At 38.5% G+C, this 22,598-nt stretch overlaps 1 protein-coding gene across 1 annotated transcript in view; it reads left to right on the forward strand.

Annotated features, from left to right (window-relative positions):
* The first annotated feature begins 3,265 nt into the window (after window positions 1–3,265).
* The window catches only part of col18a1a (collagen type XVIII alpha 1 chain a), a 109,517-nt gene continuing 90,184 nt past the window's right edge, over window positions 3,266–22,598 (forward strand). The window contains exons 1-2 of the mRNA XM_073854650.1: window positions 3,266–3,425; window positions 3,509–3,582. Coding sequence (XP_073710751.1) covers window positions 3,415–3,425; window positions 3,509–3,582 — 85 coding nt within the window. The 5' untranslated portion in view covers window positions 3,266–3,414. The remainder of the gene's footprint in view (window positions 3,426–3,508; window positions 3,583–22,598) is intronic.

Below are 22,598 nucleotides of genomic sequence, written 5' to 3' on the forward strand. Positions count from 1 at the left end.
ATGAGTGCATACATTTGATTGGACAGCAGTTTTTTTTACTTTTTTACCTTTCTGTTGTTGTAATGAATGTGCCATCTGTCTTTGAAATCGGATGTATTTTAATCATAACTGAAAATCATTTGTTTGATCTCTAACAATGCCTACATGTTTGCCCAAAGTGTCGTGAAAGAGCATTTCTAAGAATCTAAAGAAGTGCACACATCGGTCGTGTCTTATCTGGTTTAGACTTTGAGTCCATTCCAACTGACTGCGCATACCAGAGAGTGACAGACAATCTGACACATATTTGTAAAGCAATCAACTTTTATGTGTAAGGAGCGCTGCTTTCAATGAACTCCAGCTTATCCCTTGTCTTGCACAAGCACACCATGTCAAATAACCTCAAGTTAAAACAGCACTCCGGGTTATGTTTCTTTCCAAAGCATTGGTGACAAGTTCATCTGGAAGACAAATTGGGGGTGGAGAGGTGTGGAAGTGGTCAATAAACAAAGCACAAATCCTGTGTACATATATTATATTGTTCCCAATCTGTGACAGGATCAAATTGGTTTCTCTTTTGCTTGTTTTTTTTTGCAATACAAACAAACATAAAGTCAAATTAAAGGTGATGTATTTGTTTTTGTATGATTGCATATTACTATATTCAGAGTGGTCTGAATGGCTCTGACATAATCACATTGGCTAAACCTGTGGTGGGAGTTTTGAGTTTAGTGATAGATTTTAAAAGTTACACGTTCTCCTAATAGCATAGATGTTGGAGATTAACTGTTTGATTTTATGATTCTATACAATGATATACACCAATCATCCATAACATTATGACCATCTGCCTAATATTGTCCTCCTTTTGCCATCAAAACAACCCTGACCCATCGGGGCATTGATCCACTAGACCTTTCTATCAGAACCAGCATTTACATTTTCAGCTATTTCAGATATAGTGTTTGATCGGACCACACGGGCCAGCCTTGGCTCCCCACATGCATCAGTGAGCCTTGGCCCCCATGACCCTGTTGGCGGTTTACCGCTTTTTATTTCTTGGACCACTTTTGATAGGTACTGACCACTGCAGACTGGGGACACCCTAGAAGAGCTGCAGTTTTGGAGATGCTGTGACCCAGTTGTTTAGCCACCACAATTTGGCCCTCGTCAAAGTCGCTTAGATCCTAATGCTTGCCCATTTTTCCTGCTTCTAGCACATCAACTTTGAGGACAAGTGTAGTTGATGTGTGGTTGGATGAACTTTAGCTTATCCCTTGTCTTGCACAAGCACACCATGTCAAATAACCTCAATTTAAAGGGCACCTATTGTCAGATTCACAATTTTACATTTCCTTTGGTGTGTAAGTGTGTGTTAGTACATGTTAACGATATGCAAAAGGTACAAACCCCAAAGTAAACAATGACGCGAGTTATTGTCTCTAATGTAAAACACTTTTCTTGGACTACAACAAACACACGGATTGTAGGCAACAGTTTACTTCCTGTGATTGGTGATGTGGAGAAGACCGACATTATCATAATTCCTCCCGCTTGGACTCACAAACTTGTAAAGTAACTCCTGTTAGCATTGCATTGTAAGCGAATCTTTCAAACATGTTAAGGAGCGTCATATTTCCGGCTGACGTCAGAGGTATTCAGGCCAAATACAACGTACAGATTAGCTGGCCAATCAGGCACAGAGCTTTTCGAATCAAAGAGTTTTGTACAAAATCAATGCGTTTCAGGGAGAGAGTAAAAACTGGAGCTACAAAAATGTACGGTATGTGGAAAATAATGTGTTTTTTGAACCATAAACCATGAGAACACATCATTTTATACCAAATAGACAAACTAACGTTTTTGGAAATGCAATAGGTGCCCTTTAAAAGAGCACTCCGGGTCATGTTTCTCTCCAAAGCACTGGTGACAAGTTTATCTGGAAGACAAATTGTGGGTGGAAGCGTAGGAGGTGTGGAAGTGGTCAATAAACAATGCAACATAGACATTATAAAACATTGACAAACTTAAACATTCAGGGGCGGTTTCCCGGACAGGGATTAGACTAGTCCAGACTAAAATAAATGTAAGAACTGTCCGAACTGAAAACAACTTGCACTGACATATCTTAAAATACATCAGTGCCCCTTGTTTTGCCTCAAAAAGCACACAAGCAATGTTTGTCGTAAGGCATGTTTGTTAAATCAAGTTATATTTCCTAATTAAACTAAGGCCTAGTCCTGGTTTAAGATAATCCCTGTCTGTCCGGGAAACCACCCCTATAAATTACTTAACATACTCTTCTCATTAAAAAAGTTGGTCTTTATCCAAAATTCTGTCATTTTGTAAAATAACCCATTTGATATAAAAGGATTTTTTTTCAAAGTTAATTGAAGTCGCAATGAAATTGAAATAAAAATAACTGTAATTTCTTTTGGAATATTGTGGTATTTTTTTTTTACAAATGACCAGGGGCGGAGCCAGACATTGTGGACATTGGGGGCCCTACTGAAAAATCCAGCTAAGACCACCATAAGCTGGTGAGCTGGTTTAAGCTGGTCTCCAGCTTGGTTTTAGCTTGTTTTGCTGGTGTAGGAAGCTGGTTTTGCTGGTGTAGCAAACTGGTCTAGCTGTGTTTTGGTCAATTTTTAAGCTGGTCTAGCTGGACTTAGCTGGTCAGGCTGGAAGACCAGCTGGCCCACCAGCATGGCCAGCTTTGTCAGGCTGGGAGGGCCACCGTAAACCACCTTAAACCAGCTAAAACCAGCTACCAGCTTATGCTGGTCTTAGCTGGATTTTTCAGTAGGGGGCTTAGCACAATTTAGGGGTTTCAAAGCTTGGTCACAAAGCTGATATTTTTTCTCCATTTACAGCAGCTTTATAAACTATTTTTAAATCTAAGTGTTCTCTATATTGTCATTTTGTAACTGTAACATTACAAATTTTGAAAATGCGTTTAATGTGGGGAGATTCAGCATATTAATTTGCCTTCAACTCGCATCTCTCATTCATTTTAAGTGGAGTGGGGGACCGGAGGGTTTAAAGCTGAATGCCGCCACCTAGCGTACTGGATGAATTCATTTTACAGATCTTAAAAGATTCGGGGCTTTTGACAAAACATTCGGGGCTTGAGCCACATAAGCCACCCCCTCGCTCCCCCCCTTGTCTGTAAACATTTTCAATGCAGGCCTTTCAATGCAGGTGGATGGAAGTAAAAACAGCGGAAGGCTTTAGGACCCTGGGTCCCGTCTCTCCCCCTCTCTTTCTCCCTCTCTCTCTCCCCTTCTCTATTCATCAGTGCGTCTCTCGGATCGCTCTCATCAGCTGTTGCACCGGCACCCGGTCCCTTCTGAATCTGAAGTGGGACAAACTTTTATCAAAAATTCAATAGGGAACCCATGTAGCTATCGGAACGAATCAGTATTTCCTACTGAAATGGCGAAAAGGTATTAAACTTGTGCACTTTTAGACGAGTTTTAATTTGCTGCAAATTATGAAAATGAGAAACTGATATCGGTCGTCGTTGCAGGTGTGTCGCGTTTTTGGAGGCGTTAATCTGCTGTATGTTCATTGCGCTGTCGCCGGCTGCATCGCAGGGGACAGGTGAGTACACACACGAGACCCGTACAGGGATGCGAGCTGGACCAGCAGAAAGATATTTACTAAAACAGTTAAACTTTACTGGCTGTATCGCAACAAACCTCACGTCCTTGATCAAACATACAGTAGTATAAATTGTGAAAGTTAAGGCAGTTCAGAAAGTTGCTGCAATAGGCTGTTTTCTATCTTTCTCTTAAAACATACCAACATTTGCATTCAGAACTTTTTCTTCTTGTTCACACTTTGATCAAACCGAACTGGATTTTTAAAGTCAGTGTATAGGTTGTGGTTTGGGATTTGTATATGAGTTAGCCTTGAATTTATTGCACACCTGCATTAAACTTAAGAAAGGTCTGTACAGCTGTAATGTATACAGACCTGAAAGGCAGACAGGGAAACTGAGAACTTCTTCATAAATATTTGATTGACAGTGATCACCATTGCTGTAATCCCATTATAAGGAGCATAATGCACAAACCTGCATTAGTTTATGTGGCATTACCATTGTCTTTTTAAATAAGATGCAAGACTGAGTCATGAGTATTACATACCATGGTTATTGTAATGGATTGTTTTTAAGTTAGTGACTTTGTGTGAATTGTCTCCAGTTTATAGATCACATTCCCATACTTACATGTAATAATTCACTGTAAAATTGCTGTAATTATGCAGCTGGTTGCCAGTAACTTACTGTAGAAGATAAAGACTGAAAATGTTTCATTTAATTTTAAACAAACTGTTGCCAGTAAATAACATAAATGTAAAATCTACAGTAAGTTACTGGCAGCTGTAATACTCAGTAATACTGTAATTTCTACATAACTTTTTTACAGTGGGTGCTTATAAAGAACTATGTCAATTTGTCTGAAGTATAGACTACATGTCATTGCCGGAGTTGGTTATAACACTAATGGAAAATATAGTCAACTGTTTACTTTGACGTTATCAAAAGAATCTAATTTACCTGTTCAAAGTGATCGTTATGCTTACCAGATGTGTATGCTAAAATTATTTTTTTGCATAAAAGTTTAAAACTTCAGCTGTTACCTCAGAGGGTTTCCATCATATCTAATAATGATTCCAGCCCTGTAGCTAATTCCCGAAATCGTTTAACTCATGCATGTCACAACAATATCTGATCTCCCCTACCTCGCAGGTTTACAAAGAAGTGTATGTTAAAAAGCAGTAAATTCTCAATGTCCCAAAAAGAAAACAGAGGATGATTTTAAGAGGAAGGTTAGCGGTGTCAAGTGTTCCCCTCCATAAGAATGTCTGTTTGATGGTTTTGCATAGTCATGCATAGTCCCTGTCATCGACTTGTCACCATGATTGTTTAAAGTAAGCTACATCATACAATGGAATAGTAGATATTAAACGCTTTCTATGATTAAGGCTTATAATAGATTGAGTGGCACTATCATTTGACATTGTGTTGGGACTGCATGAGCTTTTCCTTAAGTTTGTCGCTCTTTGACTCGTCGTGGCCTGAGGCAGGAGGGCAACAGCTGTAAGAGGACACCCTGCCAGGATATTTAATCGCTGAGTGAATTTCTGCATTAAAATCACAGCAAACAAGGGTCCCACCTGCTGTATATGAATGCTTACGCCATAGGAGGCAGGAAAGTCCTGTTGTGAGCTCTGTGGTTGCACGTAACAATACGCTTTTGCCCGAAACAAAGCTTTCTCCATGCTCTGAGATACCTGGAGACCGACAACCTCCGTGACCCGTTCTCTGTTTAGAGACCGAGTGAGACCAAGTTACAAGACAAGAGGGTATCAGATTCTCAGTTGAAACTGGGTGCATGCACTGCAAAGGATGACTTTCTTACTTGGTATTTTTCAGTAAAAATATCTAAACATTCTTAAATTAAGATGTATTTTCTTGATAAGCAAAATGACCTGGAGAAGTGGGTCTAGTTTTTAGACAAGAAATATCGACTTTAAGTGAATGAGTGCTTAAAGGTGCAGTGTGTAATTTTAAGAAGGATCTTTTGACAGAAATGCAAAATAATATACAAAGCTATATTATCAGTGGTGTATAAAGACTTTTCATAATGAACCGTTATGTGTTTATTATCTTAGAATGAGACGTTTTTATCTTCATATACCGAGGGTCCCCTTACATGGAAGTCGCCATTTTGTTCCGCCATGACAGAAGCCCTTAACAGACAAACTATTTTTACTAAGTTGTGTCCGATGACATGTTTGTCCAGTGGCGGCTACCGTAGCTTCTCTACGTGATTATCTATGTGTGGACTGAGTCGTTGGTTGCAATTCACCACAAAAATTTACACAATGCACCTTTAAAACAAGCAAAAAAAATCTGCCAATGGAATAAGAAAATTTTTCTTTAATTAAGTTACCTTTTTTATAAACACTAAATTCAAGAACATTTTTTCTTATTTCATTGGCAGATTTTTTGCTTGTTTTAAGCACACATTTGCTTAAATTTATTATTTATTGTCTAAAAACTAAACTTATTGTCCATTTTGCTCATCCGGAAATTCAATTTAAGAATTTTTAGATATTTTTCATGAAAACAAGACAAAAATACTAAGTAAGAAAGTAATTTTTTTTGCAGTGTGTTGAGAAAATAGCATTTTGTAATGCAGCTGATGTGTGCTTTGTCATTTATGATGCTTCCAACCATCTGCTCGCAGGCATTTATTTAGGTTTTGATACGTGATACCTGAGTAGTGTTACCACGATGGTTTCTTTTTGCATTGATGATCTCACAATATTTACTTCCAAAAATAGCATCTTCAGTGTTATTTTACTCAATATTGGAGGTTATGTTGCATTTCCACTAGTTTTTGATGATGTTAGAAATGGGTGGATTAAACATGACATGACATGACGACTTTAAATTGAAGGGCTGATGCTTCGGTAGATTTATGTTAACTGCCTAAACATGTTACTGTTACCCACAGGCACCATCATATTCAGCAATAATATTTTGAAACGCATTAAATATAATCATTACAGCCCTCAGAGCAGTCCTTATGTTTAGATTTTTTCTTGAAATGGATGATCTAGGGTCAGTTTGAGAAATGAGTGTGATGCACCTGTGAAGCTTAGCTACTTTGGCTCAGAGGCGGTGCTTGTGTTATTCTAACCCCGTTTTAGTTTGTAGTATGTTTTTAATTCAATCACAGTTGTAGACACCAATGTAGACACAAAGTTACCTTTTATTTGAATGAAAGTGAGATTTGTGAACTCTGGCGAATATTTTCTGTGGATATTGGGTGCTTACGTTTTTTTGTATTCCTTATATGAAGTGATTATATGGCTTCAGATGATTTCTAAAATAGTGCACCTGTTTTTTTTTAACATTTGTATTGTGTTTTGGTGAGGGAGAGAGTATGTGATGGTAAAATTTTAGGGTAAACTTTTTTTTTTTAAAGTCTTTGTCCTGGCTCAACAATTTATGTGGCTTCAGTAATCCATGGATTTTCCAGTCAATAAACAGATCCCTTTTTTTGCAGGCTCTAGTAGGGGCCATTTTCTCAGTCTGTGAAGTGTTTGTGCTCAGATGTGAATTGGATTTTTCTTTAAACCCACCTCTTCTTTTCAATGGGAGCGGTGGAGACTGCATTATCCTGTGAGTTAAATGGGCAGTATTTAACCCACTTTATGAGAATAGGAGCCCCTGGGATCAAGAGATGGTTAAGTTGAATGAAGGCAGGAGAGAGAGAACGTGTGTTTGTGCACCTCGCAAGTACCTCAGCGGCACAAAGATTCTGGATTTGCCATTAAACCGAAGGTATTGTGATCTGGTCCCACGTCCCAGTTGATGCGAATGCTGAGATTTTTCAGTGGAAATTTACAAAGTTGTCAAGGAGACGTTTTCTCCACTCTCAACATTTAGACCAAAACTGTTTATTTTTTGCCATGATTAGTACTTCAAATACGAGTTGTTTATGATCCCACGCTATGTACTTAGAATGTGGCCACCCAACAAACAAATCAGTAAAAGTAAACAAAAACATTCTTAAATGGGTAGTTCACCCAAAAAATGACATTTCTGTCATTATTTACTTATCCTCAAGTTACAAACCTGTATAAATGTATGTGTTCTGCTTAAAGGGATAGTTCGGCCAAAAATGATATTAAACCCATGATTTACTCACCCCCAAGCTGTCCGAGATGCATATGTCCATGCATATGTTTTCAGACGAACACATTTTCAGTTATTTTAGGAAATGTTTTAGATCTTTCAGTTAATCAAATGTAAAGTTACGGGGTCCACGTCCTTCAAGTCCAAAAATGTGCATCTATCCTTCACAAAATAAATCCAAACGGCTCCACGATGATAAACAAATGCCTTCTGAGGGTAATCAGCACCGTTTTGTTGTAGAAATATCCACTTTTAAAACTTTATAAACAAAAATAACTAGCTTCCAGTAACGCCGCCATCGTAGTCGCGTCCGCATTCAAGATGAGAGCTTATGCAGTTTATGGAGGTTTCTCTGCTGCTGCTGCTCTGTGCCCCCGCCCTCCGAATTTGTCATACATCACTAAGAAAAGTACGTACACTACGCTAATACTCTCTCCTGAATACAGAGGAGTCTAAGATGTCGGAGTTACCGGAAGCTAGTTATTTTCGTTTATAAAGTTTTACATTTGGATATTTCTACAACAACACCATGCGGATTACCCTCAGAAGGCCTTTGTTTATCATCCTGAAGCCATTTGGATTACTTTTGCAAAGGATGGATGCACATTTTTTGGACTTGAAGGACGTGGACCCGTAACCTCACATTTGATTAACTGAAAGATCTAAAACACTCTCCAAAATAACTGAAAATGTGTCTGTCCGAAAAACGATGGACATATGCATCTCAGACAGCTTGGGGGTGAGCAAATCGTGGGTTTAATATCATCCCTTTAACACAAAAAAATGATAATAACTAAACAGATCAGGGCTTCCAAAGTAGGAAAAAATAATACTACACTAAAATGCTGAGTTAATTTCAATCTGCTGGATTGTAATTTAACCTATGGTTGGTTGCTTTAACCCATTGTTGGGTTAAATATAAACATTTCCTGGGTTAATTTCACCCAATGGCTTGTTTTGTCCCTTTTTGACCTAATGCTGGATTGAATATAAACCAGCTTTTTTGTGTATGGAAGTCGATGGCGCCCCAGATCTGCTTTGAGGGTGAGTAAATGATAACAAAATTTTATTTTGTGTGAACTGGAAGCCGGTCACTGAGTGATATAATAAAAAATCAGTCTGACCCCCAACCCAGAACCTTCTTTACATAAATGTGTGGGGCGTAGTTTACAGCGTAACTTGAAACACATAAACCACATCCAAAGGTTGAAAGTTCATGGCGTAGGTGTGCTTTTCCTCGTTTCCACATATTGCAGGCTAGATACAAACCGCCTTGGAATTTATTGGTTGGAAAAACATGGAAGAGTTCATTTGCTTAAAAGGAACATTTTAGTCTTGGCCAACCAGTATGAATCCAACGCTAACATTTCTATTAATTGCATCAGGTGGAAATAGTCATCGCCCAATACTAGTAATCATAAATTTGCGTTGATGAACGTCTGCAGATTTTTTTTACCAAATTGCTCCATACTCTATATGTATGCATGAAATACAACACATTGCCAGCTAAAGGGTGGGGAACGCACTGAAGAATGAGCCAACTGCAACACATCTGCGTTTAACAACATGTTTCGTAAACTATTCACAGTATTCTTGCAAAAACATAGGGTATTGCTGCCTGGAATGGGAACATATGTGACTAATTAATGCTTGTCATCACATTTTTAGGATTTAGGAGTCATTCACACACAGGAATGTATACAGTAGATGAAGCCACCTTTCACTTAAAAGTACTAGAGAGGAGAGTTAAAGGCCTACCCATCATGTTTTCCTTTCTGGGTCACTACCTTAACTGGTTCCTTTATTGGGTCACAAAGTTAGATTTGCTCTTTGTTTGCTTGCCACAATGAGCCATCAGCTGTTTGACTGCATTTGTGTTCTCTCAATAAAAGCAGGTGTGCGGTGGGTATATAGGAGGTCAGAGCTGAAAGGTCTTTCATTGTGGTCCAGTGCCATAAACCCGGCTATGTCTACAGTAAATTATATTTTCCAGACAATTAGGTCTATTCTAAGTGGTGAAATAGTGATCTACAAAGCTTCAACCACAATTGAATTCATTTTTTTTATACTGGCTCATACCTCCAGACATTTTTATGTAGCTTTGATGTGCATTTGCTCTAGCATGTTCGCTTCCTTTTCAGGGCGAGGCTGTAGGCGCTAGCAGCTGTTGTTTGTATATTTTTTCATGTAGCGTCTGTCCTCTGTGTCTGAAAGTCTTTCTCTCACACTGAGCTTTGGCACTTCAGTGCCAAAAAACCTATAGGAAAACCATAATTACAGCTTTTGGGTCATGAAAGGACGATTTGTAATGCTTTTTTACAACTTGCACCCTGCTATCATGACGGCTAATGACCCACCGAGTGGTCTCTCAGTCCTTCCTGACCAAGATGATACCTTTACTTCATCTCTTCCTTTATCTGTAATTCTGGCTGCAGTTTACCTGCGGTGTTATTTGACAAATGACAGGCCGTTGGGTTCTGCACACATTTTAAATTCCTCAAAAATGCACCGGTGGTTTAAAGGCGTCCAAAGCAAATAAGACAAGTTGACTTTTGGGGATTCGCATTATTCGGATGTAGGCGCTCTGTATGCTTTTATTGTAAAAGGTGTGTTGCGTAATTGTTTTACAACAGATGATAGATTTCCAATTTGGGTTTTACAGATTGCTTTTTCAGCTGCTGTGGAGGAAGATTGTGTTGATAAAGTGGGCAAGGAGGGTGGGCTTGGGGACAACTGCATTGTTACGTTCTGTTTCCATTGGTGTTACGTTGTGGTTCAGTGGATAAAATAAATGTTTTTGATCGTCATTTGTGTATCATCAGGTATTATATGTGTTGTTAATGATTTGGACAACTTTAAAGGGTTTAAACATGGCTGAAAATGCCAGGCAGGTGCCAACTGTGGGCCCTTGCTAGCGTTTTTTCAACTAAGCGCTTTGTTTGCTATGATAATTCTGTTTTATTTATAAGTCGTTGAATGATGCGCCGGTTGGTTGTTGTGGTATTTGTCTCGCCCCTTCTCCATTGTGATTGGACGGCTGATTAAAAAGTGACATTGACAAGCTGAGCGTTTCAAGATTTTTTTTAACTTTTTCAAACATGCGCAGACCGCACACGTAAACACCTTTTGTGGGTTCACACCAGACGAAGTACAGGCGGCAAAAACGAGCTATTCGCGCGTAGTTGGACGCATGAACATTTTGAGTTTACACGCTTCATTCGCACGTGAAATTCTAGTCATTCAAGACATTCACGTGGAAAATCGTGTCATGGGAGGCTTGTTCGACTTCGCTCCCTTCCTGTAATTACGTCACTACTAGAGTAAGCTCCTGATTGGTTAACGCGGCGCGTTTTTTTGCCGAAGTTCAGATTTTTCAATTTGCGTGTTTCCCATGGCAACCCTCAATTCGAGTCATTCGCGCGAAGTAGACACGCGAATGCAGCGGAATCGCGTCTACTGCGCCACGCTAAATGCCTCATTCGCGTCGCAAGACCTCCAGAGGTGCGTAAAAACGTCTTTACATTTACTTAACATTGAAATCACTTGTGCTTGACACCTTTACCGCGGCTGGTGTGAATGCAGCATAAATGTACACGCCTCTTTAGGGGTGGTTTCTCAGACCGAGTTTAGATTAAACCAGTAAGTTATTGCCTGTGGCTGGCATATGTTTTTAGGTGTTTTTAAAAACGCCAACAGCTGGTGGGTTTTGTCTGTGCTGAGTGCCGACGCTTGCCATTTTATGTTTAACTTTGGGTGAAAAGCTCAGCTCATCAATGTTACTTTTCACTCAGCCGTCTAATCGCATTGGAGGAGGGACGGGACAAATACTACAACAACCAACTGGCGCATCATTTAATGACTGATAAGTATCATAGAAACCAAATCGCTTAGCTGAAGAAACGCTGGCAAGTTTCCACAATTGGTGTCCACCTTCCGTTTTCAGCTCTGTTTAAATGTTTCGATGTATATTCCCTCTTATATCTTGACATTTAAATCATTTTTTACAAACATACCTTACGAAAAACATAACTGGTGTGAATCTTGAGACAAAACAATGGCACTGATATATTTTAAGATATGTTAATAAAAGATGTTTTCTGTTAAGACGCCTGAAATGTGCATTTTAGTCTGGCGTAAGCCCTGTCCGGAAACAGCCCCATATAGTTTTATTTCCAATCGACTATCGTTCGGTCTCTAGAGGATACCAAGCGGTTTCCATGCCTGGTACTGTACATTTGTCTGGCACAAAGTATTGTTGGGCCCCTGTGTAAGGGGTAAGATCTTCTTACCTGGCCCTTTATCTCCACCCAACTTAAAGAGTGTTTATATGTCCTCAGTAAGAGTCTGCTGAACGCAGGGCTGGATGAAACCAGATACAACATCCTACGAAATCCATACCTACTTCTTTATTCTCATGAATGAAAATGAGATTTGAATGACCACCACAAGACAAATGAAGGCGAGGGAACGGATACCTATAGGATATTCCCTCAAGAACCATACAACGCTCTACATACGCATGATACGATTCTTTCTTTATTGAAATCAATTTCTTAGTATGATGTGGATCCCCAACAGCAGCGTCTGCAGACAGTTCCCTCATTTCACCTCATGTAAAGCTCTCAGCCCAAGGGTGTAAGACGTCTGTCTCCTAGGAAGGTAAGATTACTATCAAGAGCAGATGCATTGAGAACAAAACACAGATTTGCAGAGGTCCCTCACCCAATTCTGTCTCTTCTGAGAGTTCTGGGAATGTGTGCAGAGGTCAGATATGTGAGATCTGTATCATTAGAATACCAAGAGGCTCTAGTACTCTAAAAGCCCTCTGTAGGCAGGTGCAAACCCTATTGTCTGTAGCAACACCTTTTTCTTTAGGAGGTCACGACATGGCATTCAGCGTTCCTCTCTGTTCTCCATGCTGGAGCAGCTCTTTTCGTTTCAGCCGGGGGCATGTTAAAGCATGCTGGGATAGAGCAAATATTATGCCGTGGCCATTTCCACCCCTTCTCTGATTTCAGGAGTGGTGAGTCAATGCGTGTGGGTTTATCTTGGATGGAGTTTTAGTTTGGAAGGAAGTGCCTTTATTTGAGAACATGAGGGAATTAAGACAGTGTTGGGTTTCTCCGTGCATGTTAAGTCAATTTATAGAGATGCATCTAATTTGCAAAATACAAACAGTCTCTGGGTGCAGTAAGTAAAAGTTTAGAATAGTTTCCCCTTGGGGGACAGAGTTGTTTTGTTAATTCATAGACTTGTATCAACACAAAAGCCAAAGCATCACTTTGCTCGGCATGTTTGGAGACCACAACTGTCTTGTCTGTGAGCTGAAACAGTGAAACATCTCTTCTATTCTTCTTTCTGATGTAGGCCAGATGGCTCAATGCCATGCTTTAAGACACTGACAGAAAGAAAAAGGGATTAAGCCAATTGTGGGATACTTTAGACATCATTGGACGTCATACCAGGTTATTCCTCTACATAGGTATGAAGCTATCTGTGCAACAAGTGAGGGACATCAATTTGGATGAAAAGTCTACAGTTGACTCTGGTTTCTGGCTAAAATTTCCCCAAAACTGCTTTACCTGCTACAGTAAATTGGCTTGAAGCATGAACATGGAAGTTTTTCTTTAGCTCAATCAACAGAGGATGATGTTAGCAACGCAATATTAAAATGTTAGATCCCAGGGAACATACACTCTTAAAAATGCTGGGTTATTTTCCAAGCATTGGGACAAAAAAGGACAAGCCCAGCCGTATGGTTAAATTAACCTAGAAAAGTTTTTTATTTGACTCAACAATGGGTCAGTAGGTTAAATTACAACCCAACGGGCTGGGATCATCCCTTTGTGACCCAACTCTGGGTTGAAAATAACCCAGCAATTTTTAAAAAGTATACATATAGATATATAGATTGAATGCACTGAAAGTCACTTTGGAGAAAGCATCTCCCCAATACATAAATGTAAATGTTCTTGGTTTTCAATGGCATGGGGCGGCACATTGGTTAGCACTGTTGCCTCACAGCAAGAAGGTCCCTGCTTCGAGCTTCGGCTGTGTGGAGTTTGCATGTTTTTCCTGTATCAGTGTAGGTTTCTCCGGGTTCTCCGGTTTCTTTCCATAGTCCAAAGACAAGCAGGCTACTGGAGATGCCAAATTCTCCTTTTCCAGCTTGTGTTTAGATTAAGCAGTTCTTGCAATAGATATAGCCATAGATGCTGGAATGACATTAAGAAATAAACAAACATTAATATGTTATGAATAGTTTTTTCTGGCTATGTTGATTCACACTTAAAAATTACAATCAAGTAAGGTTATCAGGTTGTCTGATAGTAGATAAACCCTTAAGATCATTTTCTTTTCTTTTATCTATGTACGCACCATGTTGACCATTGTAAAAAATACTTTTAAGGTGGTTCGTATATCGACAAATCTAGAAAAGTAATGCTCCGGTGGTCTACCTTCTGATCTTTATTAAAGCAACCATACGGAAAAATCAAGCAAAGACCAGCATAAGCTGGTAGCTGGTTTTAGCTGGTTTAAGGTGGCAGTAGCTGGTCTAAGCTGGTCTTCCATCATGACCAGCTAGACCAGCTTAAAAAGTGACCAAAACACAGCTAGACCAGCTTAAAAAGTGACCAAAACACAGCTTGACCAGCTTGCTACACCAGCAATACTGGTGGTGTAGCTGGGAGACCAGCTAAAACCAGCTCACCAGCTTATGATGGTCTTTGATGGATGCATTTTTCAGTAGGGAACAGATCAGACATTTACTTTGGTTTTACATAGTGGCTGTCCATTGTGGTCATAAAAGCAATCATTGTGGACAAATTGTGAAAGATTCACAACTTTCGGTTCACACAGACGTTACCTTGAACCCAGCCGGGTCATTGTGAGTTTAGTTCAGTAAGAGAAGGGAACTACTAAAAATGTAAAGTCTGGCAAGATTTTTGTCGGTGCCTGGTGCTGACTGATTTTTTTAATGTACTGATTTTTTTCCTAACTTGTAGGACATTTAACACTATTAGCTATAAGTTTTATGTCTTCTGTTGTTGAGCTCCTTTTACCAGGCCCACAAAACACATTGAGTTAATGAGTTCTCTCCTGAGGCAAGTGTCACCACAGTTCCCTAAGAGATTTTTCTCAGATTATCATTCCTTTGGCCTTTTTATCTCGAGAGTGGCTGGAAATCTAAGACCCTCTTTTGGAAAACAATGTGGCCGGCGGTCTCTTTTCAGTCTGGCTGTCACTAATTGAGGAACGGGCACAGCCCGACTGATAAAGGGCTTCTTTGTCATGCTCAGTGTTCCTGTTGAATCCGAAGCTTCTGATGTTGCTGGAGGCGAGACGTCACCCTCTAGATAAGTTCTTACTTCATTACACAGGATTACTCTGTTGACTAAAGAAGTGTAGGTTATGGTTACATACAAGTGTATTGAGTTGTACATACACTATGTAGTTCTGTTTTATCAGCAAGAATTAGTCGGACTTAAACTTCCACTAGTCTTTCTTAGAAATAAGCAGAAAGGTCTCAGTCTGTCCACTAATCCTTATGTATTAGATTTCATTAAAAGTCACAAAACAACAAGGATTCGTTTTGAAGCTGGAACTGTTTTTTCGTACTGCAAAGTTTTAATGCCAGCTTTGAGCTGTACTTTGCAAGATTACATTTTGTAGCTGTAGGCTTTAGTATAAGAAGGGTTTTCCTCACATGAGTTGCTGTTTCAAAGCTTGGAAGGGTTCATTGAGTTTTACAATTTATAGACGTTAGAGATGCGTGGATCAGCTCAAATTCATAATGACCGCGAGATTTAACGTTTGTGTTCGCTAATGAGAACTGGGATCAAGATTGCTAAATTAAGGGTTGAATTTGGATCTGTTCCTTGCAATCGTATAAATTGAGTTCAGCAAATGAGTAAAATTAACATCATCTGTGAATTTATCTTGTGTTTTGGTGTAATTATTAGTGCACAGTAGAAGACTGTATAGGAGAAAACAGTTTTTGCGTGTCATGGCAAACTAGTAGCACTTTTCCATTGCATAGTACCCCATGGTTTGGTTTGGGTCAGGTCGGGTCAGCTTACCTCACTTTGGCTTGGTTAGCTTTTCCATCGAGTTTAGTAACACTTCGGAGTGGGAGGGATTATAAGGGTGTCGTTATATATGCGCTGCCTACTGCGTTGTACATTCCAATACATTCATTTATTTCTCAGTCCGCCAAAAATTATGGAAAAGCACCATAACAAAATATTAGAAAATGGTTAAATGATTACAGAAATGTTCTTCACTTTAAAGTTTAAAAGTGTAGTTTTGTTTAATATTGTGTAATTCTTCGAAAGCCACAAACATTTCATTAGGTAAATGAGTAAACTGTCTTAAATAAATAAGTCAGAAAATACGACTGAAAACATGCTATTAATATGAAATGCCAATGCCCACTATTTTAATAATTACGAATAGGAATACGTACAAATTTGTATGTCTGTAAAGCTGTTAATACGTAAATAATTAACATATTAGTCCTGTTAACACGTCGATATTATACGTTTCAGTGTGTATGAAAACCTAACTAAATGTACGAGAGGTACAATCACACTTAACATAAAAATACTCATGAGATCACTTTGGATTATCACATTACCATTTTTCTTGGTTTTAATGATCCCTTTTCAGTTTTATCGCGAATCTGTTTTGCCTCAATTTCTCTGCTTTAAGAAATGGTATCAGTGCCTGTCTAATTAATATTTTCTAATATTTTAAATTAATTTAATATTTTATATTTGCATCACTGATGATTTATTTCATCCATCCGCGAACCATCCGAAATTAATCAAAATGTAATTTTTATTAGTGGACCCACCCGACCCACGGATTATCCGCAGTGCCCGCGGTTATGCCCGCAACCCACGCATCAATAATAGACATACAACTATGCACAAAAATTTTAACATTTTAAGACTGACAAGTTTATAATGCAATGCGAATGTGCAAATCATCAATAACGTGTGGATCGTCTTGGATTTGTGGATCCTGGCAGTGCTAACCCCTCTCATGTCGATTGTCATACTCTTAGCCAATCAGATTTAAGATTATAATTCAACAAGTGTTCATCGTGTCTTATGCTTAAATAATTAATGAGACAAAAATTGCTCCATAGATTTTTCAGCTCATTTTATTGACCCTGATATTTCAAATATATACCTTACTTTGTGTGCCAACTACGATTTATGCCGCTGCAGTGCACTTTAGTTTTGTTTTTGAGTAAACATGTTTTAAAGATTTAGATGCAATCCTAAAGTTTCATTTGTCATTTTCAATCACGCATGTTCATATAGACCAGGCCAATATTGTTTTAACAGATAATTTATCTTTCAACTGTGGAAAACATGCAACATCTATTTACATCTGTGCAAGTAATTCACCATGAGAATGCATTGACATATATAATCCAGCTATCATAAGTCAACTACGAATGACTGCTTAGGTGTGCAATATGTTTCACATTTATAAGAATCCCCCCTTTTGCATGGTGTCTTCAGTAGAAATGATTTTGGGATCTTTTCTAAATGAAATAGACTGGTTCTTATATGAGGTTAAAAGCCTCTTCACAGTCAGTTTGATCAGTGGAACTGATAATTACAGACAGCGACGGCTTAAAAGCTTGATGTTGTGTTGTGTCATCACTAACATCCCATTCAACTGTTCATTTAAAGACTGTAAACTTCTTCAATCTCCAAATGATGGCTTAAAATAAACTACTAAGAGGCTTTTACGATTGTCATTACTGCGCTCTCCCCCACTTTGGCTTTGGGACCCTCAAAGTAGCGCAGGCAACATAATGAGAGTAAGGTTATACACACACCAAAGGTGTGAAGATTAAACAACACAGAATCATGATTACAGAAGCAGAATTTGCTTGGGGAACATCCTAAATAGAGGCAATTTGCGTCTTTTACATTAACATTTATGCATTTGGCAGACGCTTTTATCCAAAGGGACATTTTTTATGTTAAGTTGCCCACTTTCTCTGTAGTAAAGATTTTTAGAAAGTACTTTGTGTTATATTGCGCAGTAGTCTGTTTTCTGTCTCTCTTTTTTATGTCATAAATCAAATGAGAAACTGACATTGAAGACACATCACTGTGGTAATGTTGTTTCCAGAGCCATATTACATACATTTGCTGCAAACATTTTCCAGACCCTAGACTTTATATCACTTGTAGATGGAGCTAGCGATACTACATAAGAGCTCAGATGCAAAACCCTCTAAGTGCGTCTGACATGTTTTCTTGTAAATAAGCATTTTTATCAGACTCTTGATGGATTCTGCCAACAAAGTGGTTGTCTGAATGACCTGAGGCTGGGATAAAGCAGATTTTAATAGCGAAGGTACTTGCTGAGAGCATCTAAAGCCTTTTGCATCTGAGCTCCTCAATTGCAAATAAAGATGTATACTGTCATCTGTTTTTTTAGCTTATATCCCAAGTTATGGTTAACATAACATACAGAGTTTTTTAAAGTATAAAAGTTAATTGCTTTGTGATATGCCCCAGAAGTTGTCAATCTTTGTCATTATAATTTTGTGGTGATAAAAGTCAAATCAGATTGACAGGGGAATCCCAAGAATGTCAGATGTCTGATTGGTGTGTAAGTGGATGCCCATGGAAAGGTGAAGCTATGGGCCCCTATTTCATTAGATATGACTACTTACAGGAATGTATATAAGCACAGAAGCCTATAGACGGCATCCAATGAAGCAACAGCAAGGTGCAGATTTTATATTTTACTTATTGACAGGGTTTGCATAACTAATTATTTTGTGTTATTTTGGCTTGTATATGTTTGGTCTTTGCACAAACCATATTGCAATTTACAAGCAAGCATTGCAATAGCAGCTGCTCAAGTTTGATTAGTCAGAATAATATAAATAGATGCCGGTACATTGTTTAAAGGGACACACCACTTTTTTTGAAAATGTGCTCATTTTCCAGCTCACCTAGAGTTAAACATTTGATTTTTACCGTTTTGGAATCCATTCAGCTGATCTCCGGGTCTGGCGCTAGCACTTTTAGCATAGCTTAGCACAATCCATTGAATCTGATTGGACCATTAGCATCACGCAAAAAAATACTCTATACTCTCATTCTGGCGTAATAATCAAGGACTTTGCAGCTGTAACATGGCTGCAGGATTACGCAGCAGCTGAAAATAGTCTCCTTAGTAACTTTCAATGGCAGTGGACTATTTTCGGGCAGTGCGTAATATCACTACGCCTGCTGCAGCAATATTACAGCTGCAAAGTCCTTGATTATTATGGCAGAATGTCGCTGGGTCCCAAACCGCCTACTTCCATACTATATAGTACGTAAAAAGCGCTACTTTGCGTGCTGTATGGTATGGAGGTGGGCGGTTTGGGATCCAGCATGAGAGTATAGTTCCTAGTCATATCTGCCTAGAAAATCGCAACTTTTAATTTTCCGTCGGTCTTGTTACTACAGAAGAGTCAAGTTTTAAATAGGAAAAATATCAAAATTCTTTGGTTATTTTTTAGAGCGATGCTAATGGTCTAATCAGATTCAATGGATTATGCTAAGCTATGCTAAAAGTGCTAGCGCCAGACCCGGAGATCAGCTGAATGGATTCCAAAACTGTAAAAATCAAATGTTTAACTCTAGGGGAGCTGGAAAATGAGCATATTTTCAAAAAAATTGAGTGTCCCTTTAAGCTTTTTCAATAAATTGCTGAATAGGAATGGGGTTTGTAAATGACTCCATTAAAAAAGTCACTAATGGATAAACCAAACTGGCATATTTTTTTCTCATGTAGCCACTTATCGTGGCTTTGTTGAAGTGCTTCCATGCTGAAGACTTAAGCCGAGTTCAATTGACGTTTATCATTGAAACCAAAGTTTAAATCCTTTGCACTGCTTGCCATTGGATTTCTGTAGTGATATAACTGTGTGGCCTCACCTGGTCAGGTGGCAGGGATTAGGTGCATTAAGTGCAACCCTATGAAAGTGACAATGGCAGGTTTGTTTAAGTCTCCTTATGAGATCAGCTGAGCTCCGCTTATTTAAAAAGCTTGGGGCTAATCTGTCCGCCGGCAGAAAGCGTTTTTCAGACTTGGATTTTTACTTTCCTGTTTTTTTTTTTTTTTTGAAGAAAGATATAAGAAACAAAACATTTTCATGTAAAGAGGAACCTGCAAAAAGTTTTCTCCTGGAAAAGCAATTCATTAGGTTTCGATACGTTCAAAACTCTCTGATTTGTCACCATAAGATCTACTGTAATGTTACCTCTAATTTTCTTAGTTATATTTATGAATTATTAGACAGGTATGTTAGCAAATTGTAGTTGCTTAAATCTTTGATCGACAATAAAAGCTGAAGTTTTGCAAATTTGTTTATAACAACAACTCTATTTTTGGAACAAAATTAACTTAAAAATGAATCAAAAGCCAATGATGTAGTGGGCAGTGCTCCAACATATGGTGCAGTGCACTTTCGGGACCCGAGTTCAATTCCCACCTCAAGATCCTTTGCTGATCCCGTACCCTCTCTCTCCACCTTATAAACAAATAACTTTAAAAAAATAATTATAATAATAACTTAACATTGAATTACCAAGAAGTAATTTGAATCAAGCAAACCTATTTATGTTGCACCAATGACAAGTGGAAAGTTTATTTGTAGTCCTCCCAGAGCGTTTTCTGATGGTGCACTCCTAACAAATATTTGGAAGTAGATGCTTGACTTGTTTGTTGGAGGGGTCGTGTGAAATGCTCATTATTTTGCGCTGTTTATTTGATTCAGTAATCATGCTTGAGACGCTACTTATGCCTTGACATTAATGAGTTTTCGTCATCATGAAACCATAAGCCTTTAAGACTTTCTAAGTATTGTGAAATAGTCATAAACTCAGTAACCTCACTGAAAATCCATGGCGCGAGTACCTGCTTCTGGCACACTGTGTAAAGGATTAATCCATCTGCAGACTGAATTAACTTTGACTTTAATTCATGATTATGCAAATCACCTGAATGAACAAAGAAAGCAACTTCAGACATAGTTTTATTCTTGACTTTGGGCACAATTTTCCTGTATGGCTCAGTGGTAGAGCATTGCATTAGCAGCGCAAAAAGTCATGGTAATAAAAACATATACCTTGTAATGCACTGTCAGTCAGTTTGGGTAAAAGTGTCGGCCAAATGCATAAATGTAAACACATAAGAAAAAATGTATATCTTGTCATGCACTGTTAGTGCCAAATGATTCAAGTCATGGATTTGATCTATCCTTGGTGATGACAGTGTTAAGGATTTCTCTTGCAGACTACTTGGACTTCATTGCTGCCAGCCAAAACTCTGTTAGATGTGTTGGGCTGCCAAGAGCCACATCAGGAGAATCACAATGGGTGTGAGTTTTAATGGGCACTGGCGGTGATTCAGAAGTAAATAATTTCACTGACAATTTACTCTGAGCGGAGACGCATAATGGCGTCAAATTACTCCTTAAAGTCAAAAGTCTTGACATTTTTTCAGATATGTGGTTAGTGTTTCTCTTGAGGGCAGAGGGGGATACTTTAAACTTTTAAAGTATGATTCAGTCAGGTGTAGCTCCCCTCGAACCAACAGTGGTACCTGCCCACATTCCTGCCATGCATTTTGCCTGCCTGCTCTTACAGCACTATTCAGTTACACTGTGTCATTCAATACACCTGATCTTTGTTAAACAGACCCCGAACATTTACAGAGGAGCTTATTTAGCTGATTTCTCAGCCACAGGCCAGCAGAACAAGCGCTCTCGATGTCCAAGTTTTCACTGCCTTTTTAGTCACCAACAATCAGGTCTTGAAAAGGAAATGTGACTAATTGGATTTGCATATGATGTGGTAAAATTCTTTGAACTACGGTATTTAGGGCTTTTGGATGCTTTTTATTATAGTTGCACTTATTGGGTTTGTGTCTTTCCGCAGTTCACATGAGTGATTACCAAAAGTTTGCCCTGAGGTAAATACAAAGCAGAAACATTTCTGAAGTATAATTTGTTAAAATCTGGAGAGAAGTTGCTTTGTGTGGGAAACATGCTTGAGAAAATATAAACTTTAGGATTTGTATATTCTGGATATATACAATGGTCTTGCAGTCTGTGACCTTGTTTTCCATCATTGTCATCAGACATATCATTCAATGTATTTATAACATACTTTGCTGGACTTTAAATGTTAAGAGTCTTGTGATGATGTGTACGCAATATTAAATATTCACAACACTTTTGTGGTGATGCTTTGTAAAGTAATACAGTATTAGTCAACGTGCATACATATCGTATTTATTTAAACACTTTTATTAAAGGGATAGTTTACCCAAAAATGAAATTTCAAAAACCTGATTAAATTTAATTGTTCTGATGAACACAAAGGATATTTTGAGAAAACCAATCCGATCAGAAGCCCCATTGACTTCCATAGTATACTTAAAGTATGAGTAAATTACATACACGGTCTATGTAATTTACTCGTGCAAATCATTGAATTCGCGTTTGGTGTGTATGCCCCACAATGCTGTGTACACGCCAAATGCGTTCCTCATTCCCTTTTCAGTGTTGGGAGTAACGCATTACAAAATATAATATATTACAGTAATATATTAGTTTTTGCTGTAACGCAGTGATATAACGCATTACTAATAACATTTTGGTAATATTTTACTCGTTACAGTCTTAGTAACGAGCGTGTTACAACAATGCATTTCAAAATTAGACTGTGTTATTTTAATTTTTTTATTTTTGACCAATGCGCGCGACCAGCATCCACACATGAAAAAGCTGCGTGTAATAGTTATGGCTGCGTCCCGGGCCGCATGCTTCTATACTATATAGTGGGCGAAAATCACTATTTCTCGTGCT

This window comes from Misgurnus anguillicaudatus, chromosome 17, assembly GCF_027580225.2.
Source record: "Misgurnus anguillicaudatus chromosome 17, ASM2758022v2, whole genome shotgun sequence".
Classification (NCBI taxonomy): domain Eukaryota; kingdom Metazoa; phylum Chordata; class Actinopteri; order Cypriniformes; family Cobitidae; genus Misgurnus; species Misgurnus anguillicaudatus.